This window comes from Notolabrus celidotus, chromosome 18, assembly GCF_009762535.1.
Source record: "Notolabrus celidotus isolate fNotCel1 chromosome 18, fNotCel1.pri, whole genome shotgun sequence".
Lineage (NCBI taxonomy): Eukaryota > Metazoa > Chordata > Actinopteri > Labriformes > Labridae > Notolabrus > Notolabrus celidotus.
Window position 1 is genome coordinate 24,402,073 of NC_048289.1, and position 27,459 is coordinate 24,429,531.

A 27,459-nucleotide genomic window follows, 5' to 3' on the forward strand; every position below is an offset into this window, starting at 1 on the left:
TTACTCTAAGTCTTCTTTAATCCAGCTGTACGACATGAAGGCTAGAAACAGACTGGCAGATGTGATATGGAAAATGAAGAAGACTCTGTTGATCTTTTTGGTCATTCTCTCCCAGTAGCCGGTCTGCCTTTCTTCCTCCGTGCTGCTGAGGGGCAGAGACAACGCTTTCATCCCTTCTTTTTCAGAGTAATAGGAGTCCTCTGTCAGATGGCTGCTGCTAGCCTGAACATGTAAGAAACTGTAGTCAGATCATGTGGTTATGTCTGATACATACTTTTTCATTTGGTGATCACAATTTTTGTTTATATCATAATTCATTAGAAGTTAGGGGAAAGCATTTGTCAGGGTCTTGTATGTCTTGTATGTTTTGAGATGAAAAGATGGGTTTTTATATTTGCTTATGTTATGAATAAAATAACTAGAAAGATTGTGTCTGTGGTCTGAAGTTGTGCAGAAATCAAAGGGCAGGGTTGATTGCTACACACAACTAATGTTACTGTTCTTTGCTATTGTCACAGTTTTGTAATTATTATCGACGCTTCAATGGAATAAGGTGACAACTAGCCAAAACGCTGTCGGCCTAGCGGTCTATACGTGCGCCCCATGTACAGAGGCTATGGCCCTCATCTCAGAGGTCTTAGGTTTGATTTCAGCCCGACCATTAACTTCATGTCTTCCTCCACTCTCTGCTCCCCACATTTCCTGTCTATTAAAGGCAAAACTGCATCTGCATTAAAACTGCAAATCAAACATTTGAAAGTGGCTGAGCCATCCGTGGATGCAGTGTTATAGTATGTGTTTAATCCTGACCTCATTTGACACCGGAAGCAGTTCAGATGGCATTTCACCAGGAGACGCATCACAGGGAAACAGACAGTGAGTCCACTTTTTGATGTCTGAAAAGATTTAAACAGATTAGTGCATTTTTAAAACAACACATCATGAATTCAAAAATCTTAAAATCTGGAATGTGATCTATGCCACTTCCTAAATTTGTTGAGCTCACCTCTGAAGCAGTTCTGGCATTTGACTTTCTCTTGTTTGTCATTGCAGTCCCTGCACAGGCTTTGGTCTGCATCCGTCTTACTGTCTTGGTGTTCAGAGTCTTTCTCCAGCAGATACATCACCACGATCGTCTCCAGAAGGCTCATCAGCATCAAACCAAAAACCCCGATACAGTAAATTGCTATAGAGAGAAATAAGCTTTATAAATGCATAGTTTATAAAGTACTTTTAAAAAAGGTCAAAGTCTTTGCTTCTTTACCTATGAGAGGAATCTTGTCTGAAGAGGAAGGCAGAATTTCATTCAGAATAAGTTGCATCACTGTGACAGCGAGCAGCACAGTGACCTTGAAGCTGAGCTTCTCACCCCCTCTCTCTGAGATCATGAAGGAGGCCAAATCCAGACACAAGAACAACAGGACAGGTACTATGAAGTTGACAATGTAGAGCACTGATCGCCTCTGCATGGTGATCTGTGAAATTACATTCAAGGGTCAGCTGGTTGAAAGATATGCATGACAAAACTAATTATACCTTTTCACAACCTTGACTGTGTTTGGCTTCATTTGAATAAAAAAATGGCTTTATCAAATTATTACATCAGCAGGCACTGTGTGTACATGTGTGGGGAAGGGGGAAGGGAAGTTGTCATCAACCTTCAGGTCTAAGGCCATGACTCTCCAGCAATGACGAGCAGTGGAATGCTACCTCAGGTTTGGAGCTGAGTTTCAGACAAAAGCAGAGGAGCACCAGGATCTCATGAAGGAGGGTAATTAAGTTAGATGAAGTGGGTTGGTGCCGTCAAAAGTGATGCAGGCATTGAACAGAACTGTTGCAGTGAAGAGAGCGCCAAGTTGGAAGGCAAAGCTTTCAGTTCACCAGTCAATCATTGAATGAGACTGTGGATACAAGCAGGCAAAATAAGTGAGCTAAGACTTGCAGGAAGGTTAATGATCTTGGACACTCATGACAACTCATAGAAGAGTCGCTGCTACTTCACATAGAAAGAAGAAAGCTGAGGTGGTCTTGGCATCTCGGTGCCTTCACACCATACGCGAACGATCGCGCTATTCGCGTGAATACGGACGCAAGATTTTTTTGTGTTTACTCGCGAATGAATGAGTCCCTTCATTCACGCCATTCGCGTCGCTCAATTTGCGTGATACGCGCCACCAGACCTCTACTTGCGTCTACTCGCGCCTCTACATAGACTTAACATGTAATTCATTCGAGAAAATGATTTTATTCGCGTTTGGTGTGAACGCACCGTAAGGATCTTCCTTTAAAGGGAAGACATTGCTGGAGGACAAGAGGAGCAGGAATCAGAGAGCTGTCCTGTGCTCCAGCAGAGGCAACACCATTGGGATCCCTATGTTACATTCCTGGCCCAGATCCCAGAGCCTTCCCCTTCAACGTGGCTGTACAAAAACATGGCAAGGTAGCAGTTGTAGTTCTGAAAGAGAGCGCAGCATTGGCCCCAGGCCCTAATAGGATACCCTATAAGCTTTATTGGAACTGCCTGATGGTCCTGTTGAATCTGAGTGGCAAAAAGCTGTAACAGTTTTCATACGGGTTGGTGTCAGATGTAGACATTGCTATGGGATTCTCTCTCACCCCTATCTTGTTTTCCTGGTGTTCAAGATCATCTTTACGAGAGCAAGACAAACAATTAAGGAGGTGAATCAGGCTAGAGGCTGTCACCAGTGAGGGGCTATATGGACAACATCACCACCATACTCCAGACAACAGTATATTCAGAAAGACTGCTGAAGGGAATTCAAAAGCTGGTGAAGGAGCATGAGTTACTGCTTTACACTCATCATCACACTTAGTGTTCATGAAAATAGGGCCTCTCATCCTGAATAACTAGATTCTTACTCTTCTAATCATTGCTGGATTATTGTGGAGTGTCAGAGCATTACATCCTTGTACAATGTAAAAAAAATATAAGACATCATTGAAATACTTCTGCATAGTTGTTATTATTTGTGACACTTAGTAGGTTATAAAAATGTTTAACTTCCACTTCTATCATGTGTAAGTTGAAATACTTACAGTGGCAACAACTGTGCTCTGATTGATGTAAAAATTGACGATAGTCTGGTTGGTTAATGTAATGTTGATGAAAAGCCAGTCGGACTGGGATTTCATCACCTCTTTAGCCTGTTCTGTTGCCATCTTGGAGTCACCATATAGTTTAAACTGTATATGTTGAGCTGAGGTAGGAGAGAAAAACAGAACCGCTCATAAAAGAAACACTGATTGTGTTTGCTGGGGTGACAGGAAAGTTATTAATGCTCAAACAGGTACACAAACTGACAGACATGCAAACACGTGAACATCTTATATCAACTATTAAAACATGACAACATAGATTAATGCTTACCAAAGGTTCAAATAATCTATTTTCTGCACAAACTGTTCTTCTGCACAGACTCAACTAAAAACATCCTCATTTCATGAAAGACACTAATGTGTTTATAGAGGCTGTTTTTAACATGGTTAGATATTATCGCCTGTGCTTAAAAGCCTTCAACAAAATGTCTCACTTCTCAAACTTCAACACAAACATGCTCATAAACACAACTCATCACACTGTTACCTTTGTGTAAGACAGACTTGAAGGTGAGGTTGCAGCTCTGAGTGTCGAAGGGGAATTTGTAAACTTGCATCCTGCAAGTTGTGATCAACACCATGTCATTCCTAAGTAGGATGTTCCCAAAGTATCCCACGTTGAGAAAGGGACTCTGAGTGGCCTTGTCCTTCTCTGTCCTGAATGGAAACACATTCATGTAGGTTTTCAAATTATTTTCACATTTGTTTTATCTGCAATAACACATAACTAAACATACTGTAAAATACACAGTATCCAATAGAGCATGCCATCTAACTTCAAAATCTCTGCCTACTTACTGCTTGTGGACATTTTTTGCATTCAAACAAATGACAGTGGCATTGTGTCTCCCATTGTTTTCTCAGGTTTGGAAACATGTCACTAGGGATCTATCATTACCTTTAATTGTATGTTATTAATTTTGTTCTTTGAATAGAATATGTCTTTATTTTCATTGTACTTGGTACAACCAAATTGAAAAGTTATAAGTTATATTTTCAGTCATTTTTGCCTCTATTTGATAGGACAGCTGACGAGAGACAGGAAATGTGGGGAGCACTGAGTGGTGGAAGAGAACATGTGTTACTCAGAGAACATGTATGTTGAACATGTGTATACCGTCCTGGATGAAACTATAAGTCTTCCAGGCAAAAAGTGAAATTTTCTGTCAGTTGCAGTGGTGCAGAGCAAAGGGAGGCCACCACAGGGACCATTCCATGCATGCCCGTCATCCTTTGTGGCCTCAGATCGGGTACAGCAAAAATGGCAGACACCGGTGAAAATGATGACCAGAGAGCCAGTTATAAAATTGTCCATGCTCCAGCAGCTTTTAATCTGACATGTGGTGGCATTTTCCCAAGTCAAAAATGTGACAGGAGAAAAGGTGACATAAATACAATATTCAGACACTTTCAGACTGAGGTGACTTACACATCAGGCAATACGAGTAATTTGAGAAGCCACTTGGCAAATTGCTCCTCTGAAAAGATTCAAGAAGATTGGATGAAAAAATTCTGCCAGGCTCTAAAGGAAGTGTTTGCAGCCTCAGTTCCACATAACAGTGCAAGAGCTAAAGAGATAATGTATCTCTGAATATCAAGCCAAAGACCTACAGACGTCTTCTGTGGTCGACAACAAAAGATTCAGAATGTTAGTCAACACGCTGGAGTCCCAGTTTAAATTCCCAACACGACCATACTTTAGTCAAACACTATTACCAGCTCTGTACAAAGACACAGAGGCTGAAGTTATGCAGCGCCTCAAGCAAGCAGAGTGTGTCTCACTCACTACAGATGGGTGAACTTCACAACTACTCAGCTACATTACTAACCTCACTAACACAACAGCATTTTTCTTTAACTCTACATTTGTCTTTTTTAAATATTGTAATGAATACCATACCGTAGACTTGTTATCAAGGTATTATCAAAACATGAGATTTTGATGTCATTAAATCCCAAACGTCAATGGATATATATTAATGGAAATGTTACCTTATGTGAGGGAGCAACGGCAGATATAACACCATTGTCCATTATTCAGTAACAAAGTTATAACTATAATTATCATAGTACTTCGTAGGTTGTACTGAGAATGAAGTGCAGATCTTTGCTTTCTTAGTGATACAGCTGACAAAAAACAGAGTAAACCCATAGGAAAATAAATTTAGAGAGGAGATCTCAAAAGTGTTTCATTTATGTCTCCTAGACAACAATGAGATCTGTTTGAAAGCAAAATGAGACTATAGCTTATGTCTCCTGTTTCTTATTCTTGCCTTCAGAAAAAAAGTTGTAAGAAGTCTCAGCGTAGTCTCCCTTTCAGTTCAGAGGGAGATCTGGTCTAAATCTGAAATGACTCTCAGGTATTTCCCAAGTGTTGTGACTCCTTTTGAGCTCAGGTGGAGAAATCAGGGAGCTCTCTCAACTGTCTCAATCTAACCTCATCCATTTGTTTTTGTCAGACTCAGTTTTTGTGTCTCAAGCTGAGCTCAGATGGAGCAAAGAAAGAGCCTGAGCTCATCTTTTCATGAACATTTATAGTGCCCTGCAAAATTAAGATTTCAATGTAATTGTCCACAAACTTACAATTCTCATTAAAACATTTGAACCACTTCAAGATCAGTTATTTAGATGTGAAATGATCTCTTCTTTGACTTCACAGTATGGTCCTTCCTTTACAAGTCTGTTTGGAACAAAACAACTTCACAAAGATTTAGTGGATTTGAGAGAAACTGCAAAAGATAGAGATTTCATACCAGGTATGACAGACCATTTATTTAAAATATGGGCCGCTAAAAGGGCTGACCAGATTTAACCAGATTATTACAATTCAAGGGATTGATTGGCAGAAGCGCAGGTCGCTAATAAGACTCATGTCATGGTCTCAACTATTTCTCCTAGTGAATTTTAGGAGAAACTAATGAGAAACAAAGGAGAACAATTTGAAACTTGAATGAGGCTGAAGTGAGAATCTCAATTTTGTCTCCAGAGGCTTAGAAGAGAAAGCCTTAGGCAGTAAAATTTTCCTCTGGGAATATTTTGTATGTGTGGCAACCAATTTCATTTTTGGTATCTACTGGTTGGCAAGGCTGTGTGCAGTATTATTATGAAGTGCCAGCAGCCAGTGAATCCGTCATGGTGCAAAGATTTGAGAGGAGGTTGTTGATCCTTACTTGACTCAGGATATTTTTTGAAGGGTGTAAAGAAAACTGGAGCTACACCTAAACCTTAACATGTTCTTTGAGAGTGAAGCACAGTTTGAAGGTTCAGGGGGAGCCTGTTTTTATTACCTCAGCTGAGATAATCAAGCAGCTTCAAAGAAGAAAGGCCCCAGGAGTGGATGAGATGTGGTAACTGTATCCCCAGTTACTCTCGTGACTGTATGCAGATTTGTGAATGTGTAAGTATGCATACAAATTCAGATTTACATCTCTTCAACGGTTAAATCTGGCTTCCAGAACAGTTTAGTAGGGAGATCAATTTCGCCAATTCCACAGAAGTCCACTGGGTTCCACTGAATGTATTCATCTGTCCACATCTTCAGAGAGATAGAACAAAAACAGTCAATTCCAGAGCTGAGTAAGAAGTGGAAATGAATTCAATGGAAACTTTTTTATTCCTCAAAGAGAACTCACCATGTCAACCCAAACATAAGAAACAAATATCTGTTCCTTTTCACGCTGTGGGAAAATAAATATGGATGAAAATCTTTCTAAATTCTGCGTTTATGTCAGTATGATACAGTACAGGGTTCAGGTTCAGCCCAGATGAATGTCATAATAATTATAGTAATAATAATTAAACAAATATAATCTATATTATGATCTACTAGATAAATGGGGAAAAAGTACATTTGAATAACAATCAGCTACTTACCACATCTAGAATGGCATAGAGAAGTACATCCAGCGTTACCACTGTGGGTTTTGAGTGGTTCTTGGCAGGCCGGGTCATGATGAACTTCTCTCTTTTTTTGTCCAAATATAGGTGCTCAAATAGATCCTGGTAGGTCTTGTTACAGGAGTGTACTACAAGGAAAACATCAAGAACATATATGGCATTGTTACAGTCAGTAAACAATCTAGACTTTGAGTTATTTTTTGTTTTTGTGCTGTAGGAACTACACTAAAATGTTAAATAATTTCCAAGTGTGGATTTTTTTTGGGCTAGTATTATTTACAACAAAACACAGATCAATATGTTTATTTAAGCCAGTGGTGTGTGAAGTTTCTGGGAGCACTTTTGTTCAATACATGGGAGTGAACGAACAACTTCATGAGCTGTTTAAATAACAAATAATATCATATTGGTTATCAGTTACAGCTGTGTCAAGCAACGTAGATAAAATACATAACATTTGTTAAAAATAACTCTAAAGGAAATATATATATATATTTTTTTTTTTTAATTAAATAAAAAAATAAACTCAAGTACAAATTTAATTTAAGTAAAATCAGGAAATACTCTTTAATTAAAGTTTATTTTAAGAAGAGATTTAAAATAAATCCCTGACTAAGCAGACCTGATCACTTACTTTCATTTTTCTGCATTCAGTGCATTTTCGATTTACTTTTTGTTTACCCTCCTCTTCCTTTCAAATTTTGCACTTTTATCTTTCTCCTGTGTCTTATACCTTCCTGATGAGGGAGAAGCTTGACTTTTCCCAGTGACTGTAGCTCTCCTTTCTTTGAACATTCCTCGACTTATAAGTTTGATTTTTGCATATTCAAAACCAGTGTAAGACTCTGAGGTCAATGAGAATTTTCCCAGCACTCTCCCAGACAAAAGAATTATGACCACTTTACCAAATGACTCAATAAACTATACTCATGGTGAAATTCCTGTAGTTTAAAGACTCTAATCATTAAAGCTACAAAAAAAATCCTCATCCATGTACTACTGTGCACTATACAGTATCATAACTGAGTGGTTGTTTACATACCGTCATCTGAGCTTTGATTGGCTGTTGGTTGATTCAACTCTGGTGGCTTTGTGAAGTTCGACAGAAATTCCCCTTAAAAACAAGGAAACACAGGCTTTTCATTTCAGACACTCGTCTCCTGCTGTACATGAAACCATAGACAGCTTTTTAGTTTTCATATTTAGAAAAGACTAACTTTGAGAGGGGGCAGTTGAATAAAGGACCTCTTCATTTCTTCATTTCAAATATGTGTATATTGACTGGCATTAATCCTTAAAAACAATCTCAGTCTAGGGGTGAAAGTAAATAGTGGGGATGATGGTTGCAGTGATGGTGATAATAATAAGTGTTGTTATTGCTATTATTGCTATTGTTTTGGTTATCATTATTATAATTATTAATGTCACCATTGTCATTATTTTATCGTTATTGTGGTCACTATCTTTTTTTAAAGTTATATTTTTGGGCTTTTACACCTTTAATGATAGAGGAGAGGACAGTGGATATGGTAAGAAACCGGGAAAGAGTCGGGGAATGACATGCTGGAAAGGGGCCAGGCTGGAGTTGAACGTGGGCCGGCCAGTATATGGGTGCGCAATTAAATTCAAATTTGCGCCCATCATGGTCACTATCATTGTTGCTATCATTATTTCATCACCGGACTGTTATTATGGCTATATATACAACAATTTGTATTTATCCTCCATACTGCCACACCCGTCCGCACCCTCAGATCCTCCTCCTCCATCCACCTCACTGTCCCCCCTGCTCGCCTTGTTACCATGCTCTGGAACTCTCTCCCACCTGACCTCTGTAACACCCCCACATTTTAAATCCAAACTCAAAACTCATCTGTTTAAACTGGCTTACTCCATCTGACCACAACTCCACTGTCCCTTCACTTAAAACTTTTTAAATTGTGTTTTATTTACTGTTTGTTATTTAAACTCTGTTTGTTTTTAATGTTGTAAGGTGAAGAAAAGCTCCTATAAATAAAATGCATTATTATCATTATTATAATTCATTATTATTATTGTCATTGTTATAATTACATTTATTTTTATTATAACTTCTACTTTTATTATTAATAGCATATTATTATTACTTTGATTGTTATTATTACTTATTTTATTAATATTACTATTGTAAAGATTATTCTTTTTATAATAATAATAATAATAATAATAATAATAATAATAATAATAATAATAATAATACTTACTCCTATTTTCTAGCCATGAACATTCAATAAAACAATACTTTGTTTGTTCCTGCTAGTCACCAAAACATCCTTCCACCTCTGCCACATTGCACGGCTCAGATCCTCTCTCTCCTCCTCTGCTGCAGAAACCCTCATCCACGCCTTCATAACCTCCTGACTCGACTATTGCAGCAGCATCCTTTACGTCCTTCCCTCCACTGACCTCCAGAACTAAGCTGCCCAGTTACTCACTCACTCCCGCTCCAGAGCCCACATCACACCCATCCTTCAGCACCTCCACTGGCTCCCTATACAGCACCAAATCCACTTCAAGATCCTGCTCATCACCTACAAAGCTCTCAATAACCTTGACCCCTCATACCTGACCGACCTCCTCAAACGCCACTCCCTGTCTCGCCGCCTTAGATCATCAGATGCCAACCTCTTGTCCTTTATCATCAAATCCAAGCACCACACCTTGGGGGACAGAGCCTTTGCCATTGCTGCCCCAATTCTCTGGAACTCTCTCCCTCCACACATATGCAACTCTGACTCACTTCAGTTATTTAAAAACCACCTCAAGACCTTCCTGTTCAAAAAAGCATGGAACACATGACCTCTACTTTCACCCACCTCTGTCTTTGTTCTGTTTTATTTATTTGCTTTATTTTTTCTATATTTATTTCTATTATTATTTTCTGTAAAGCGACTTTGAATACCAAGAAAAGCGCCATAAAAATCCTATCAACTATTATTATTAGTATTAGAATTATTGTTATTATTATTATTATTAGTAGTAGTAGTAGTATTTATTTATTAATTTGTATTTATTTATTTGTATTTTTTATTTATATTTATTTTTTGTTATTCTAATAATAATAATAATAATACTTACTCAATTTCTTATTTGCCTACTCAACTACAAAGTCATTTTTTATTTCATGTTTGGTCTATCTGTTTATTATTCCTTTAGCTTAATCCCTTCCTAAGATTTGTTTCTGGCATTTTCTCCCACTCAGTTACTCTCAAACCACAGTCCTATTTTCTAGCCATGAACATTCAATAAAACAATACATCCCTATGTTTTGTCTGTTGTTTGTCTATACACCTGTAGTCGTGTCTTCCACATTGTCTTGTATATTGTATCCTGTAATGTCATGTCTCTCACCCGTCTTCTACCATTCTGCAGAATACAGAATTAGGACCACTTTACCAAATCACTCAATAAACAGTAATATAACTAAGTGGTTGTTTACATACCGTCATCTGAGCTTTGATTGGCTGTTGGTTGATTAAACTCTGGTGGAGCTGTGAAGTTCGACAGAAATCCTCCTAAAAACAAGGAAACACAGGCTTTTAATTTCAGACACTCATCTCCTGCTGTACATTAAAAATGGGGACAGCCTTTTTTCATTTTTTAAATAAAAAAAAGATGAACTTAGAGAGGGGGGGCAGTTGGATAAGGGACCAAAGGTAATTAATGAATCATCTCATAAGACTCACAACCTACAAATTCAATCAATTTTCTCTTTTGGGATCCTGAAGACACATTTTCAGATATTGTATTAATGTTACCATCGCTCTTCTAATTAAAGTTCACCCTTGACTTGAAGTCCAATGGGGTTTCCCCGCACAGGCTCCAATCCTGTTCATAATGCCGAATTGGCTGTGGGTCTGAGGAGATCAAGATTTTTTTTTTCCAAATGCATAATTATCCATAGTCTTACAGAGCAACCAGCCTGCTTTGACAGAATCACTGCTTATATAGATATTCTCATCTCCATCCTTAGACCCTCCTCACTTCATTTTTACCCTGTTTGGTAAAGGTTTTGATCTGATTGTGATCCCAAGTGTTCAGCCAAATGTTATCTTTTCCATTGTTCACATCCAGAACCAATCATCTCTGCCTTCCACTCCCATCTCTTGAAAACCTCTTACTTAAGCTTTGTCAACAGGTTGCAGCACACACAGGAAGCCTGGAGTGTTAAATAGATTAAATCAGTTACAGAGGAGAGGACTCGAAGGGCCAGTCAACCTTCTGATCCTTAAACAGTTTTCTGCGACATTGTTAAAAGAGTTGTTTAATTTAATCAACAAGCAGCAGGAATGATCAGTAATAATATTTGTAGCCAAACTCGTAGATCTGTAAAGCTTCATGTATCAGACTGACTTATTGTAGATTACCTGTGATGAGGAGCAAAAAGAGGAAAGCTGCAATCATGATTGCTGAAGGTCCAAAAAGTCAACGAGCAGTCCAGTCCTCTGTGTTGTCAGTAAATGTTTGTTGTAGAACTGATATCATCGCCTAATACTGAATGAGGGCAGGGCAAGTTCAACGATCAACCCCCCACCTTTTTAGTTGTTCTGGGAACTCCTATTATCCTCAAGGGGCCTGTGGGTGAATTAATTTCTCTATCAGAGCACAAGTTGTTTACGTCTTCCTTCCACTTATGTAGCTGGTCAGTTACAGTACTTTCCTGTATAATCTTCCAAGATTTCTAAGGAACTATTCAATTATCTCCCTTTTCTTGCCCAACATCATCCTAGTGGTAAAGTTTGAAGTGAAAGGCACTTCTGAGTCTGACCATTTCTCTTTTAGCTTTTTGCAGTAATGGTGATATAATGGGTATTACAAAATGGAAAGGGATCACACGCATGAACGAATGTTCACTTGCTATGACCCCCGTATCCACCTCTAACAAGCTGGTGTTGCAATACTCAACTTATGTCTCTGCACAAGACAAGAGAAAGACATTTCTGAGAGAAGACACAACTGAAATAAAGACATTAAGGCTATAACAGACTAAAATCAATACAAAAATATACACTGTATATGAATTCAAAAGACAATTGAAAGGCAACGAAAAGAGGACCTTTCATAAAAGCGAATCTGCGTTTTAGGAAGCTGTTGAAACAATGTCAGTGATTCCACAGCCATATCCAAAGCCTAAATATAAGCCAGAAAAGTAATAACTTTGGTCAGACCCTGTACCATTTTGATAAAAGAAGGATCTAAATACTCTCTTCCTGGCCTCATATGCTGTAATAAATTATTTTTTGGGTGGTCTGCTTCCTCCGGCGCTGCAGATGGCGCTCAGGACAACCCTGAGTTGAAGCCAAAGCTGTAACAGCGAAGGGAATTAGCTGTCTGTCCGATCACATGAATCTTGGTAGACTAAGGGTGCATCTCGAGGCTCTTAACCCCAGTCTCCTCTCTCCTCATTCCTCGCTCGAACTGGAAGTAGATACTGACCTGCCATTTAAAGTGGCATCCCAAACCTCTTAATTCTCCTGGAGGAGAGAGGATGGAGGAGACTGATTGGAGGACATCGAGGCATGATGGCTGTCTAACATGAGTCTGGTTCTGCCTGAGGTTTCTGCCTGTTAAAAGGAAGTTTTTCCTTGCCACTGTAACTAGCTAAATACTGCGATGTGCAATGCTCATGATGGATTAAGTCACCTCAACCTCCTAAAATATGTTCATGGATGCCTGGACACTGTACTTGATGATACCACCAGTAGAACAGCTACACTCGCCACTCTGTTTGATTTAAACAAATCTAGGCCTTTCTTTACCCTATGTGATGTCTAACTAAAGAAAGAAGTGATGGTAAAAAGGTTCATCGGTTTGGCCATTGTTTTTTATCCTGTGAACAAAGGAAGCGTTGGACCCGTAAATCTTATCTTGAAAGGGTGTTACGTCAGACTTGAAGCTGGAGTATGACATCCTGAGAAAGCCGCAGCAGTTAGCTTAATTTTGAAAGGATACAAGCTTGATTTTGAAAGCCATGCCTCAAAACACATGAATGCTCTGAGGCAGACTACAGCTGGAGGATGACGACAGGTAGCGGTGAAGAGACGATCGCGTTACATCATATATGATATTTTCATCCAAGGAAGACACGTCTGCTGGGTCTGTTACTGGTTGGATCATTCTGTCACAGTCAGGAGAAACGAAGGAGGACTCAAGATGCAGACTTAAAATATAAACGTTTGAATAATAACGGAAACAGGCTCAAGGCAAAGGACTCAAATCAAACTTAAACAAAAATCTAACTACAAAAACAAAAAAGTCTGGTTACTAGTTGGATCATTCTGTCACGGTAGGGAGAAACAAAGGAGGAGGACCCAGGATGCAGACTTAAAATAAAAAGGTTTTAATAATAAAAGAACAAAAGGTACAAAAAGAACCACTAAAATGTCTACAGAACTGTAATCCAAAAAGTCAAAAATTGACACGGGGAACACAAGAAAGACAAACACACAGAGAACACAAGAAGGACATACAAACTGAACACGACAAAGACAAACAATGGTCCAACAAGGGAGTAGTAACTAAGTAACTAACCTGGAAACACAGGGGATTCAGAACTACAAAACAGAGAACACAGGACAAGACTAAGAAACACAAGAAAGTACAAAAAGAGACATGGATCACAAAACACTCAAGGAACACAAAGGATAACTAACACAGAATAAACACAGGAAGAACCAAGGCATGAAACACAAGGAAAAAACTGAACTAAACATCGACTATGACAAGAACAATTAAACACAAATATGCAGACATGTTCAGGATTTACTTTACAGGCCACAATTCAAACACAAAATTTGCAAAAAATCACAAATCCTGGAGCTCTGCCTCACAAGGGACCTGAGCCTCATGTTTGATGTTCTGCAGATGACTCCAGCAGGTTCTCCCACACTAGGTGGGTTGACCTCTGTCAGGGGGGTCAGAGGTCAGCCCACCTGGTGTATCTGCCAAGATTTCAGAGAAATGCACAAAGACGTGGAAAATAAGTTCTGTGGGCAACATCAGGACTGCTGTGGGTTAATCCTGCCACATATGTAGGCAAACATCCTGCAGGAGGGGGTCCAACGCCATGAAGCCCACATAGACCATATACAGGTTTCAGTTGGGAGTGAATAAAACTATTACATTAACACATACAGTACTTCTTTGGAGTTATACTTTATGTAAGTGACCCTAGAATTAATTTGTATTCCTTCCTGTTTCTCTTCTTGAGCATGTACAAAATACAGAGTTCATTAAGATTACGAGCTTTCCATTTAAAGAGGCACAGCTGACTTGATTGACAGGCAGGAACACTGTAGCTGTTGGCTAGGAGGCTCAAACTCCGCCTCTTTACGTCACACTCACTCAACACAGGCGACGACAGGCCTCAAAACACTTCTTCAGAGTCAAATGGGTGATGTCACGGAGACCACGTTCATTTATTAAACAGTCTATGGTTCAGTTTAGTGCCGTTGTTGCTCTGCATGGTTATATTCAGACTTTAATATTACATCTGTAATTCCCTCCAAGCACAGGCAGACACAAGTGGCTTTCTTGCTGCAGGTTTATTTGAAGCTTTTCCTCCTAATCCAACATCAAAACTATCACAGTATACACGAGACAATATAAATACTGTAAGCATGTGAATAACGCTTTACATAGTGAAATACAGAAGCACATGACATGACCTTGTTGGCTGCATGCATGCATTCGGGATGTTGAGTTTCCTTCATTCAAAAGGTATATTTACTTGTGTAGAACATGTAGGACATGCAGTATTGCTGACTCATGCATACTTTGTTTTTGTTTTAGCAAACAACGGTTGGTTTATAATAATGATCTACTCTTGTCTTCTTTTGTGTCATTGTTTTCAATCTCTTTCAGTCTTCATCTGTAACCTTTTCACATCAATGATTAAAACATTCTTCAAAATACGTTTACAAACATGCACTTTATTTACTTCTTGTGTTTCTGCACTAGTGTAGCCTTGAAGCATTAGTAAAGTTATAGTTGTATACAAGCAGCCTGAGTGTAGTTGATATACTTTTGTACCAGCTTTGTTTCATAAGACACTGAGTATTCACGTGACCGTGGTTTCACTTAACTTTTCTTCCTTGGAGGCATTTTGGCAGCACTTTTTCTGCCACTCTGGAATGATTACAATACAGCGCCTCCCCTACATGCTGTCTTGACCAGAGAAAATGTCACATCTGCACCCCCAAATGCAGCTCACGCTAAATACTTTTGGAGTTTTAAGGAGCCTTGTTCATATGTGAATGCAGCTACAGTAAATTCAACCCTGTAACTGTTGTGATATATGGTCCAGGCCAGGTGGGACTTAGAGTCATGAGTGAGGTTACCAAAACAGTGAGGAGTGACTTTGCCATCTTTAGAGCTACACAGGACCTCTGCTAACACAAAGGCATTTTGTTATAAATTACAATACGTTGATATTTAGGATCCATCATGGGTTCAAAGTGTTTATGACTAAAAAGGTTCAAAATAAATATGAAATTTTTACCTGCCATTTGTTTTGATAACATCAAAGTATCTTCATTTATATATCGCCAAATCACAACAAATGTTATCTCAAGACTCTTTACAGAGTAGGTCCAGACTGTACTCTATGTTATATCATTAACAAAGACCCAACATCAAGGCAGGATAAGATCCAGTCCCATCTTAGGGACAGGACTCAGTCTGACATCATTTTAATCCACCATGAGCAGAGCACTTTGCAGCATTTGGGTAGTTACAGCAGCAAGGACAAACTTCCCTTTAACAGGCAGAAACCTTGAGCAGAACCAGACTCATGTTAGACACACATCTGCCTCGACTGAAGTTGGGATTGGAAAGAGGGATAGAGGGAGATGATGATAGAGAGACGGATAGTAGTAGTTGCATCTGAACTCCTGGGAGCTACGACATGTTCCCAGGCTTAGTCTTCTTTAATCCAGTTGTACGACATGAAGGCTAGAAACAGACTGGCAGATGTGATATGGAAAATGAAAAAGACTCTGTTGATCTTTTTGGTCATTCTCTCCCAGTAGCCGGTCTGTCTTTCTTCCTTCGTGCTGCTGAGGGGCAGAGACAACGCTTTCATCCCTTCTTTTTCAGAGTTATAGGAGTCCTCTGTCAGATGGCTGCTGCTAGCCTGAAAATTTAAGAAACTGTGGTTAGATCATGTGGTTATGTCTGATACATACTTTTTCATTCGGTGATCACAACTTTTGTTTATTTTGGCATCATAATTCATTAGAAGTTAGGGGAAAGCATTTGTCAGGGTCTTGTATGTCTTGTATGTTTTGAGATGAAAAGATGGGTTTTTATATTTGCTTATGTTATGAATAAAATAACTAGAAAGAGTATTTCTGTCAAAGGGCAGGCTTGATTGGTACACAACTAATGTTACTGTTCGGCAGTAGCTCAGTCCATAGGGACTTGGCTTGGGAACCCAAGGGTTTCCGGTTCGAGTCCCAGTATGGACGAAGTTTGGCAAGTGGACTAATGGCTGGAGAGATGCTGGTTCACTTCTCTGGGCACTGCCGAGGTGTCCCTTGAGCAAGGCACCGAACTCCCAACTGCTCGGGTGCGCAGGTTGACGGCAGTATCCTCACTCTGACATCTCTCCCTAAGCATGTTCACTGCATGTGTGTGCATTTGTATGTATATACCAAAAAAAACTGTATGTGTAGCATGTCCAAAAAAAAAATAGCATGAGTGAAAAAATTGAATTTCCCCCCTGGGGATTAATAAAGTACCTTTCTTTCTCTTCTTCTTTGGTAATGTCACAGTTTTGTAATTATTATCGACGCTTCAATGGAATAAGGTGACAACTAGCCAAAACGCCATTGGCCTAGCGGTCTAAACGTGCGCCCCATGTACAGAGGCTATTGCCCTCATCGCAGAGGTCGTAGGTTTGATTCCAGCCCCGACCATTAACAGCATGTCATCCCCACTCTCTGCTTCCAACATTTCCTGTCTCTCTTCAGCTGTCCTGTCTATTAAAGGCGAAAATGCCCCAAAAAATATACCTTTGGGGCGCTGGTGGCCTAGCGGTCTAAGCACCCTGCATACAGAGGCTATAGTCCTCGTGGCAGAGGTCGCAGGTTCGATTCACGGCCGCGACCATGTCCTTTTTTTCCCCCCTCTCTGCTCCCCATATTTCCTGTCACTCTTCAGCTGTCCTATCTTAGAGGCACAAAAGCCCCCAAAAATATAACTTAGCTAGGGTTGGTAGTCACGGAAAACTAGAATGAATTTGAATGTAGCATTTCCTCAGGACTCCATCTAACCCCTCCCCCCCTCCCTTCAGAGCTCCTCCAAGACGACGCCCCCGCTCACATGCGCGACCGCCACTGATTCGCGACCATATTTTCGTGACTGATTCAAAACCGGTCCTCAGCACATCGTTTGTGTTTTGCACTCCGTCAACTCATGTCTCACTCAGTGGTAAGAAAACACCAAAACATTATCATAGTGAAAGTTAAAAACACAAACAAACATGAAATGTACGCACAGGAGGCGGGCAGAACGGGATTTTATAATTTGGTTCCTGATGGCAGGGATTGGTTGGTGTTTTCCCAGGTTTACTCCGGCTGTAGATAGCGGCTTTTTTTCCGCCCTTTTTTAGGAACACATTATGTATTGATTACAATCGGGACATAAAGATAATTTTAACCAGTATAAGAAAAAGTGTATCTAAATCTGACTACCAACCCCAGCTTTAAAGATAAATAAATAAATAAAAATAACAAGCCAAAACTGACCGACCTATTCAGTGAAACCTGTTTGAATAGCATCTGGTTACAGTAGGTGAAGCAGAATTTCCTAATTTTGAATGTTTGATTAGAGGCTCTAAAATAAGGGAGGCGTTTCCATCCACTTTCATTAGAAAAGAACAGAAAAAGAACTGAAATCAAACATTTGAAAGTGGCTGAGCCATCCGTGGATGCAGTGATATAGTATGTGTTTAATCCTGACCTCATTTGCAACCGGAAGCAGTTCAGATGGCATTTCACCAGGAGACGCATCACAGGGAAACAGACAGTGAGTCCACTTTTTGATGTCTGAAAAGATTTAAAGAGATTAGTGCATTTTTAAAACAACACATCATGAATTCGAAAATCTTAAAATCTGGAATGTGATCTATGCCACTTCCTAAATTTGTTGAGCTCACCTCTGAAGCAGTTCTGGCATTTGACTTTTTCTTGTTTGTCGTTGCAGTCCCTGCACAGGCTTTGGTCTGCATCCGTCTTACTGTCTTGGTGTTCAGAGTCTTTCTCCAACAGATACATCACCACAATCGTCTCCAGAAGGCTCATCAGCATCAAACCAAAAACCCCAATACAGTAAATTGCTGTAGAGAGAAATAAGCTTTAAAAATGCATCTTTTATAGAAGTACTTTTAAAACAGGTCAAAGTCTTTGCTTCTTTACCTATAAGTGGAATCCTGTCTGAAGAGGAAGGCAGAATTTCATTCAGAATAAGTTGCATCACTGTGACAGCGAGCAGCACAGTGACCTTGAAGCTGAGCTTCTCACCCCCTCTTTCTGAGATCATGAAGGAGGCCAAATCCAGACACAAGAACAACAGGACCGGTACTATGAAGTTCACAATGTAGAGTATGGATCGCCTCTTCATGGTGATCTGTGAAATTACATCAGAGGGTCAGCTGGTTGAACGACATGCTCGACAAAACTAACTATGCATTTTCATAACCTTGACTGTGTTTGGCTTCATTTGAATAAAAACTTGGCTTTATTAAAATATTACATCAGCAGGCACTGTGTACATGTGTGGGGAAGGGGGAAGGGAAGTTGTCATCAACCTTCAGGTCCGAGGCCATGATTCTCCAGCAATGATGAGCAGTGGAATGCTACCTCAGGTTTGGAGCTGAGTTGCAGACAAAAGTAGAGGAGCACAAGGATCTCATGAAGGAGGGTAATTAAGTTAGATGGAGTGGGTTGGTGCCATCAAAAGTGATGCAGGCATTGAACAGAACTGTTGCGGTGAAGAGAGCGCCAAGTTGGAAGGCAAAGCTTTCAGTTCACCAGTCAATCATTGAATGAGAATGTGGATACAAGCAGGCAAAATAAGTGCCCCTCAGGGTGGCTGGGCTAAGACTTGCAGGAAGGGTAAGGATCTTGGACACTCATGACAACTCAGAGAAGAGTCACTGCTACTTCAGATAGAAAGAAGAAAGCTGAGGTGGTCTTGGATTCCCGGTGCCTTCACACCAAACGCGAACGATCGTGCTATTCACACGAATACGGACGCGAGGATGTTTTGTGTTTACTCGCTCTATTCGCTATTTCCTTTTCATTCTAGGTTGACAAACAATTAAGGAGGTGAATCAGGCTAGAGGCTGTCACCAGTGAGGGTCTGTATGGACAACATCACCACCATACTCCAGAAAGAGTTACTGCTCTACACACATCATCACACTTGGTGTTCATGAAAATAGGGCTTCTCATCCTGAATAACTAGATTCTTACTCTTGTAATCATTGCTGGATTATTGTGGAGTGTCAGAGCATTACATTCTTGTACAATGTAACAAACATATAAGACGCATCATTGAAATACTTCTGAATAGTTCTTATTACTTGTGACATATATAGCAGGAAATTAAAATGTTGAACTTCCACTTCTATCATCTGTAATTTGAAATACTTACAGTTGCAACAACCACGCTCTGTTTGATGTCAAAATTTACGATAGTCTGGTTGGTTATTGTAATGTTGATGAAAAGCCAGTCCGACTGGGATTTCATCACCTCTTTAGTCTTGTCTGTTGCCCTCTTGGAGTCACCATATAGTTTAAACCGTATTTGGTCAACTGAGGCAGGAGAGAAAAACAGAACTGCTCATCAAAGAAACACTTATTTTGTGTTTGCTAGGGTGACAGGAAAGTTATTAATGCTCAAACAGGTACACAAACTGACAAACAGACATGCAAACACGTGAACATCTTATATCAATTAATAAAACTTGACAACATAGATTAATGCTTACCAAAGGTTCAAATAACCTAACCTTTTTAGCATTGTTAGATATTTTTTCCCGTGCTTATAAGCCTTCAACTAAATGTCTCACGTGTCACAATTTTGTTCAAACACAAACATGCTCATAAACACAACTCATCACACTGTTACCTCCATGTAAGACAGACTTGAAGGTGAGGCTGCAGCTCTGAGTGTCGAAGGGGAATTTGTAAACTTGCATCCTGCAAGTTGTGGTCAACACCATGTCATTCCTAAGTAGGATCCACCCATTGGATCCTAGCCTGAGATAAGGAATCTGGGTGGCCTTGTCCTTCTCTGTCCTGAAGGGAAACACATGCATTAGGTTTTCAACTTATTTTCACATTAGTTTTATCTGCAATAACACATAACTAAACATACTGTAAAATACACTGACAGTATCCATTAGACCATGCCATTGAACTTCAAAATCTCTGCCTACTTACTGCTTGTGGGCATTTTTTCCTTTCAAATAAAGGACAATGGCATTGTGTCTTCCACTGTTTCCTCAGGTTTGGAAACATGTCACTAGGGATGTGACATTACCTTTAATTGTATGTTATTCATCTTTTTGTTTGAATAGAATATATCTTTATTGTCATTGTACTTGGTACAACAAAACTAAGAAGTTATATTTTCAGGCATTTTTGCCTTTATTTGATAGGACAGCTGAAGAGAGACAGGAAATGTAGGGAGCACTGAGTGGTGGAAGACATGCAGTAAATGGCTGAGGGGGGAGTTGAAGCCGTGAATGCTGCGAGGAGGACTATAGCCTTTGTATACAGGGCGTGCGCTTTAACTGCTAGGCCAATTAGGGCTCTGATATTTATTATTCAGAGAACATGTATGTTGATAGTGTGTATTGATACCGTCCTGGATGAAACTATAAGTGTTTAAGGCAAAAAGTGAAGTTTTATTTCAGTTGCAGTGGTGCAGAGCAAAGGGAGGCAACCACAGGGACCATTGTTCCATGCATGCTCATCATCCTTTGTGCTATGTTTGCTGTCTCAGATCGGGTACAGCAAAAATTACAGACACCGGTGTAAATGGTGCCCGGAGAGCCCGTTTTAAAATTTGATGTGTGGTAGCATTTTCCCAAGTCAAAAATGTGACAGGATAAAAGGTGACACAAATACAATATGCAGACACTTAGACATCAGGCAATACGAGTAATTTGAGAAGCCACTTGGCAAATTGTTCCTCTGAAAAGATTCAAGAAGATTGGATGAAAAAATCCTGTCAGGCTCTAAAGGAAGTGTTTACAGCCTCAGTTCCTCATAACAGTGCAAGAGCTCAAGAGATAATGTATCTCTGAATATGAAGCAACAGACCTACGGACTTCTGCTGTGGTCGACAACAAAAGATTCAGAAGGTTAGTAAACACGCTGGAGTCCCAGTTTAAATTCCCAACACGACCATACTTTAGTCAAACACTATTACCAGCTCTGTACAAAGAGACAGAGGCTGAAGTTATGAAGAGCCTCAAGCAAGCAGAGTGTGTCTCACTCACAACAGGTGGGTGAACTTCACAACTACTCAGCTACATTACTAACCTCACTAACACAACAGCATTTTTCTTTAACTCTACATTTGTCTTTTTTAAATATTGTAACCATACCGTAGACTTGTTATCAAGGTATTATCAAAACGTGAGATTTTGATGTCATTAAATCCCAAACGTCAATGGATATATATTCATGGACATGTTTCCTTATGTGAGGGAGCAACGGCAGTTATAACACCATTGTCCATTATTCAGTAACAAAGTCATAACTATAATTATCATAGTACTTTGTAGGTTGTACTGAGAATGAAGTGCAAATCTTTGCTTTCTTTGTGATACAGCTGACAAAAAACAGAGAAAATATTTTGTTTGTGTGGCAACCAATTTCATTTTTGGTATCTACTGGTTGGCAAGGCTGTGTGCAGTATTATTACGAAGTGCCAGCAGCCAGTGAATCAGTCATGGTGTGCCTGTTGATCCTTACTCGACTGAGGATATTTTTGAAGGGTGTTAAGAAAACTGGAGATGCGTCCTAAACCTAAAGATGTTCTTTGAGAGTGAAGCACGGTTTGAAGGTTCAGGGCAAAACTTTTTTATTACTTTGGCTGAGATAATCAAGCAGCTTCAAAGAGGAAAGGCTCAAGGAGTGGATGAGATGTGGTAACTGTATCCCCTGTTACTCTCGTGACTGTATGCAGATTTGTTACAGAGTGTGAAACTATGCAGACAAATTCAGACTTACATCTCTTCAACGGTTAAATCTGGCTTCCAGAACAGTTTAGTAGGGAGAACAATCTTTCGAATACCACAGAAGTTCCTTCGGTTCCACCCAATGTATTCATCTCTCCACAGCTTCAGAGAGATATTAGGACAAAAACAATCAATTCCGGAGCTGAGTAAGAAGTGGAAATGAATTCAATGGAAACTTTTTTATTCCTCAAAGAGAACTCACCATGTCAACCCAAACATAAGAAACAAACGTCTGTTCCTTTTCACGCTGTGGGAAAATAAATATGGATGAAAATCTTTCCAAATTCTGCGTTTAAACAAGTCACTTCAAGTTTAACAGACAGTAGAGTGAACAATGCTACACTGACTGGACTCACCAGGGTTTGATCCTGAGAGGGGAACATTTGAGTGTGTACATTATTCAGTATGATACAGTACAGGGTTCAGGTTCAGCCCAGATGAACGTCATAATAATTATAAACTAATAATAATTAAACAAATATAATCTATATTATTATCTCCCAGATTAATGAAAAAAAAATTAACTTTGAATAACAATCAGATACTTACCACATCTAGAATAGCATAAAGAAGAACATCCAGCAGTATTACTGTGGGTTTTGAGTGGTCCTTGGCAGGCCGGGTCAAAGTGAACATCTCTCTTCTTTTGTCTGTCCATTGTAGGTGCTCCAATAGATCCTGATAGGTCTTGTTACAGGGTCTTACTACAAGGAAAACATCAAGAACATATATGGCATTGTTACAGTCAGTAAACAATCTAGACTTTGAGTTATTTTGGTTTTTGTACTGGAGGAACTACACCAAAATGTTGACTCATTTCTTATTGTTGATTTTTTTTTGGCTAGTAATATTTACAACAAAACACAGATCAATACGTTTCTTTAAGGCCCTGTCACAACTTGACGATTTAGCCAGCGTATGCTGGCGTATAAAAAAATGGGCGAGTACGCTGGCGTACGTCGCATAAGTTATAGGTAAGTTTTGTATAAGTTCAGAGCACGCTGGAGCACGCTGAAGCACGCTGGTATACGTTGAAGTACGGCGAGAGGTACGCTAGACTTTTTCGTTGTCTGTCTTTTGCCTGACAGGGTCATAAAAATCCCGTCATAATCTATTTTTACCCGACACTTTATTTTTTAAAATGATAATAATGACATGTTCAATAGCATTTAATTTTCATTCATTTTTTATTAATATTCAGTCCGAACAAGCTGAACAGAGAATCCACACCGTGCCCATCACACATCAAGCTGATGAATACATGTAACTTTTTCTCTGCAGTGACAGAAACCACTGACTGTGGCCCCAGTAGCTACATATGAACAATGAAATTAAACGATTGCACTTGAAATATGAACAGTAAACCTGCTGTGGCCTGAACGCACAGTCTCATACCTTCCTCCTGGTCCGCATGGACGTCGGGAAAACGCTGGCTAAATCGTCAAGGTGTGACAGGGCCTTTAAGCCAGTGGTGTGTGAAGTTTCTGGGAGCACTTTTGTTCAATACATGAGAGTGAACGGTCAACTTTATGAGCTTCCTAAATAACAAATTATTATCATTTTGGTTGGGATTTACGTGTCAAGCAACGTAGAACAACTAGCTAGTGTAAGCTTGATCTTGAAAGAGTCTGAATGAAAACATGCAGAAGACTTCTAAACTGATGAACATACAATGTTTGATTTAATGGAGGTCAAGAACGCTTATTTCCCACTCACTGCTGTGCTGCAGCTATAATTAATCATATCGTTGACTTCAAAAGCATGTCTTTAAAATAACTCAGTAAAGATGGGACATGAACTAAGCTTAGTAAGTCAGTTCATTTCCACTTTGTTTGAGTTAGTTTTGGCTGATATTGTGTATTTAAGGCTACACAAATACATGTTTAGAAATACCATTGCTGTGCAACGTTGGACTGTACATATCTTCATTGAAGTAGTCCTCTGAATAGATATCATACATGTCCTCTGCATGATTGGAGAAACACAAAGAAAACACAGATCTTTGGTTAAAATATTTCCATGCACACATACCTAGTTTTGTTTACATATCAACATAACAACTCTGTAAAGGTAGTTATCATATTTAAATATATTGAGGTTGGCCCTGATACTGTGTTATTTTATAATAATAATAATAATAATAATAGTAATAATAATAATACACTTTATTTATAGAGCCAATTTTAAAACCACGTTATAAAGTACTTTACAGGAGCCTCAAAAGGGAGATAATGAAATCATTACACATTTTAAAACACATAACATTTGTTTGAAAGAACTCTGAAGGAAATATATATACATATAAATTAAATAAACAAATTAACTCTAAGTAAAAAAAGGGAATGACTCTTTGATTAAAGTATTTTTTTTTTGGCCAGGTCATGTTTGTAAATGAGAACTGGTTCTCAAACATTTGTACCTGGTAAAATAAAGGTAAAATAAATAAAAAAATTAAATTAAAAGAAGACATTTAAAAGAGATCCCCGACAAAGCAAACCTGATAACTTACTTAAATTTTTTGCCTTCAGATGCACTGTCGTTTTACTTTTGCCACACTCTTACTAAAACTACTTTTTGACATATTAATGAGTGTATGAAAATATTAATTTTAACAATTATGAACACTTTGAACATGGCAGCAAAAGCATATATGACATAAACAATGGCAAGTCAGAACTCTCTCAGTTGGTTTACTATTACAACATTACTTCCGTCGCGAGCAGGTCACAAATAAATAAATGTAGGGGAAACACTGAGGTGGGTGCGACTCATTAACCACTGCACCGAAAGTCTTATCTTTTTTTTACTCCGGCCATACCGGCCTATCGGGAAAACTCCCGGTACTCCCGATGACCAGTGGCACGTGCCCCAGTACAGGGGGTCTGGGGACGCCCCTGGGCAGAAGTTTTACTTTTCCCAGTGGCTGTAGCTCCCCTTTCTTTGAACACACCTTGACTTACAAGTTAGATTTTTGCATTTTCAAAACCGGTGTAAAACTCTGAGGTCAATGAGAATTCTCCCAGCACTTTCAAAGAATAAAGAATCAGGAGCACTTTGCCAAATCACTTAATAGACTTTATGTGACTCATGGTAAAATTCCTGAAGTGTAAAGACTCTAATCATTAAAGCTACAAAAAAATCTTCATCCATCTACCACTGTGCACTATACAGTATCATAACTGAGTGGTTGTTTACATACCGTCATCTGAGCTTTGACTGGCTGTTGGTTGATTCAACTCTGGTGGCTTTGTGGAGTTCAACGGAAATCCTCCTAGAAAAAAGGAAACACAGACTTCTAAGTTCAGACACTCGTCTACTGCTGTACATGAAAGAAAACAGTGTTTGATTTTCCATATTTAAAAAAGAATAACTCAGAGAGGGGGCAGTTGAATAAAGGACTGAGGCTTATTAATTTTTTCATTTCATATATATATATATATTACATGCCGTCATATGAGCTTTGATTGGCTATTGGTTGATTAAACTCTGGTGGCTCTGTGAAGTTTGACAGAAGTGCTCCTAAAAACAAGGAAAGCACAGGCTTGTAATTTAAGACACTCATCTCCTGCTGTACATGAAAGTATAGACAGCTTTATATATATGTAATAAAAAAAGATGAACTTAGAGAGGGGGAGGGGGCAGCTGAATAAAGGATCAAAGGTAATTAATTAATAATCTCAGTAAAGATCACAACTTACAAATTCAATCAATATTCTTTTGTGGGATCCTTAAGACACAATTTCAGATTTTGTATTAATGTTACCATCGCTCTTTTAATTAAAGTTCCCCCTTGACTTGAAGTCCAATGGGTTTTCCCCGCACAGGCTCCAATCCTGTTCGTAATGCTGAATTTTCTGTGGGTCTGAGGTAACTTTCAAAAGCAGTATGAAATGCAGATCAAGATTATTTTTTTCTTTCAAACACACAATTATCTATAGTCCTACAGAGCAACCAGCCTGCTTTGAAAGAATCACTGCTTATATAGATATTCTCATCTCCATCCTTAGACCCTCCTCACTTCATTTTTACCCTGTTTGGTAAAGGTTTTGATCTGATTGTGATCCCAAGTGTTCAGCCAAATGTTATCTTTTCCATTGTTCACATCCAGAACCAATCATCTCTGCCTTCCACTCCCATCTCTTGAAAACCTCTTACTTAAGCTTTGTCAACAGGTTGCAGCACACACAGGAAGCCTGGAGTGTTAAATAGATTAAATCAGTTACAGAGGAGAGGACTCGAAGGACCAGTCAACCTTCTGATCCTTAAACAGTTTTCTGCGACATTGTTAAAAGAGTTGTTTAATTTAATCAACAAGCAGCAGGAATGATCAGTAAATAATATTTGTAGCCAAACTGTAGATCTGAAAAGCTTCATGTACCAGACTGACTTATTGTAGATTACCTGTGATGAGGAGCAAAAAGAGGAAAGCTGCAATCATGATTGCTGAAGGTCCAAAAAGTCAACGAGCAGTCCAGTCCTCTGTGTTGTCAGTAAATGTTTGTTGTAGAACTGATATCATCGCCTAATACTGAATGAGGGCAGGGCAAGTTCAACGATCAACCCCCCACCTTTTTAGTTGTTCATAACTCATTTGTTTCATAAAAGCAAATACACCCAGTGCAAGTCCTTTTCTGGGAACTCCTATTATCCTCAAGGGGCCTGTGGTTAATTAATTTCCCTATCAGAGCACAAGTTGTTTACGTCTTCCTTCCACTTATGTAGCTGGACAGTTACAGTACTTTCCTGTATAATCTTCCAAGATTTCTAAGGAACTATTCAATTATCTCCCTTTTCTTGCCCAACATCATCCTAGTGGTAAAGTTTGAAGTGAAAGGCACTTCTGAGTCTGACCATTTCTCTTTTAGCTTTTTGCAGTAATGGTGATATAATGGGTATTACAAAATGGAAAGGGATCACACACATGAACGAATGTTCACTTGCTATGACCCCCGTATCCACCTCTAACAAGCTGGTGTTGCAATACTCAACTTATGTCTCTGCACAAGACAAGAGAAAGACATTTCTGAGAGAAGACACAACTGAAATAAAGACATTAAGGCTATAACAGACTAAAATCAATAAAAAAACATACACTGTATATGAATTCAAAAGACAATTGAAAGGCAATGAAAAGAGGACCTTTCATAAAA

At 39.1% G+C, this 27,459-nt stretch overlaps 2 protein-coding genes across 2 annotated transcripts; both read right to left on the reverse strand.

Annotated features, from left to right (window-relative positions):
• On the reverse strand, window positions 1-27,305 carry LOC117830524 (5-hydroxytryptamine receptor 3A-like). Its single transcript, XM_034708672.1, has 13 exons — window positions 26,878-27,305; window positions 11,421-11,587; window positions 10,497-10,568; window positions 8,057-8,128; window positions 6,991-7,142; window positions 6,750-6,794; window positions 6,543-6,652; window positions 3,605-3,774; window positions 3,058-3,218; window positions 1,265-1,475; window positions 1,007-1,186; window positions 811-896; window positions 1-222 (listed from the first exon to the last, which is right to left on the reverse strand). The coding sequence occupies exons 2-13, from the start codon at window positions 11,455-11,457 to the stop codon at window positions 1-3; spliced, it is 1,518 nt and encodes a 505-aa protein (XP_034564563.1). The 5' UTR covers window positions 11,458-11,587; window positions 26,878-27,305.
• LOC117830525 (5-hydroxytryptamine receptor 3A-like) lies at window positions 15,857-26,885 on the reverse strand. Its single transcript, XM_034708674.1, has 13 exons — window positions 26,711-26,885; window positions 25,509-25,580; window positions 24,203-24,274; window positions 22,859-23,013; window positions 22,666-22,677; window positions 22,512-22,556; window positions 22,302-22,411; window positions 20,188-20,357; window positions 19,711-19,871; window positions 18,471-18,681; window positions 18,212-18,391; window positions 18,016-18,101; window positions 15,857-16,186 (listed from the first exon to the last, which is right to left on the reverse strand). The coding sequence occupies exons 1-13, from the start codon at window positions 26,745-26,747 to the stop codon at window positions 15,971-15,973; spliced, it is 1,527 nt and encodes a 508-aa protein (XP_034564565.1). The 5' UTR covers window positions 26,748-26,885; the 3' UTR covers window positions 15,857-15,970.
• Window positions 27,306-27,459: the final 154 nt, after the last annotated feature.

What these genes read in the sequence shown, in the direction of transcription:
- LOC117830524 (XM_034708672.1), bottom strand. Translation starts at nt 11,457, where the DNA reads ATGATTGCAGCTTTCCTCTTTTTGCTCCTCATCACAG. An exon ending in CTTTTTGCTCCTCATCACAG is followed by an intron (nt 10,569 to 11,420) that starts GTAATCTACAAT and finishes CCTTGTTTTTAG; the next exon opens with GAGGATTTCTGTCGAACTTC. An exon ending in CAAGTCTGTCTTACACAAAG is followed by an intron (nt 3,219 to 3,604) that starts GTAACAGTGTGA and finishes CTCCTACCTCAG; the next exon opens with CTCAACATATACAGTTTAAA.
- LOC117830525 (XM_034708674.1), bottom strand. Translation starts at nt 26,747, where the DNA reads ATGATTGCAGCTTTCCTCTTTTTGCTCCTCATCACAG. An exon ending in TCCAACGTTGCACAGCAATG is followed by an intron (nt 23,014 to 24,202) that starts GTATTTCTAAAC and finishes TTTTCCTTGTAG; the next exon opens with TAAGACCCTGTAACAAGACC. An exon ending in CTTATGTTTGGGTTGACATG is followed by an intron (nt 22,412 to 22,511) that starts GTGAGTTCTCTT and finishes ATCTCTCTGAAG; the next exon opens with CTGTGGAGAGATGAATACAT.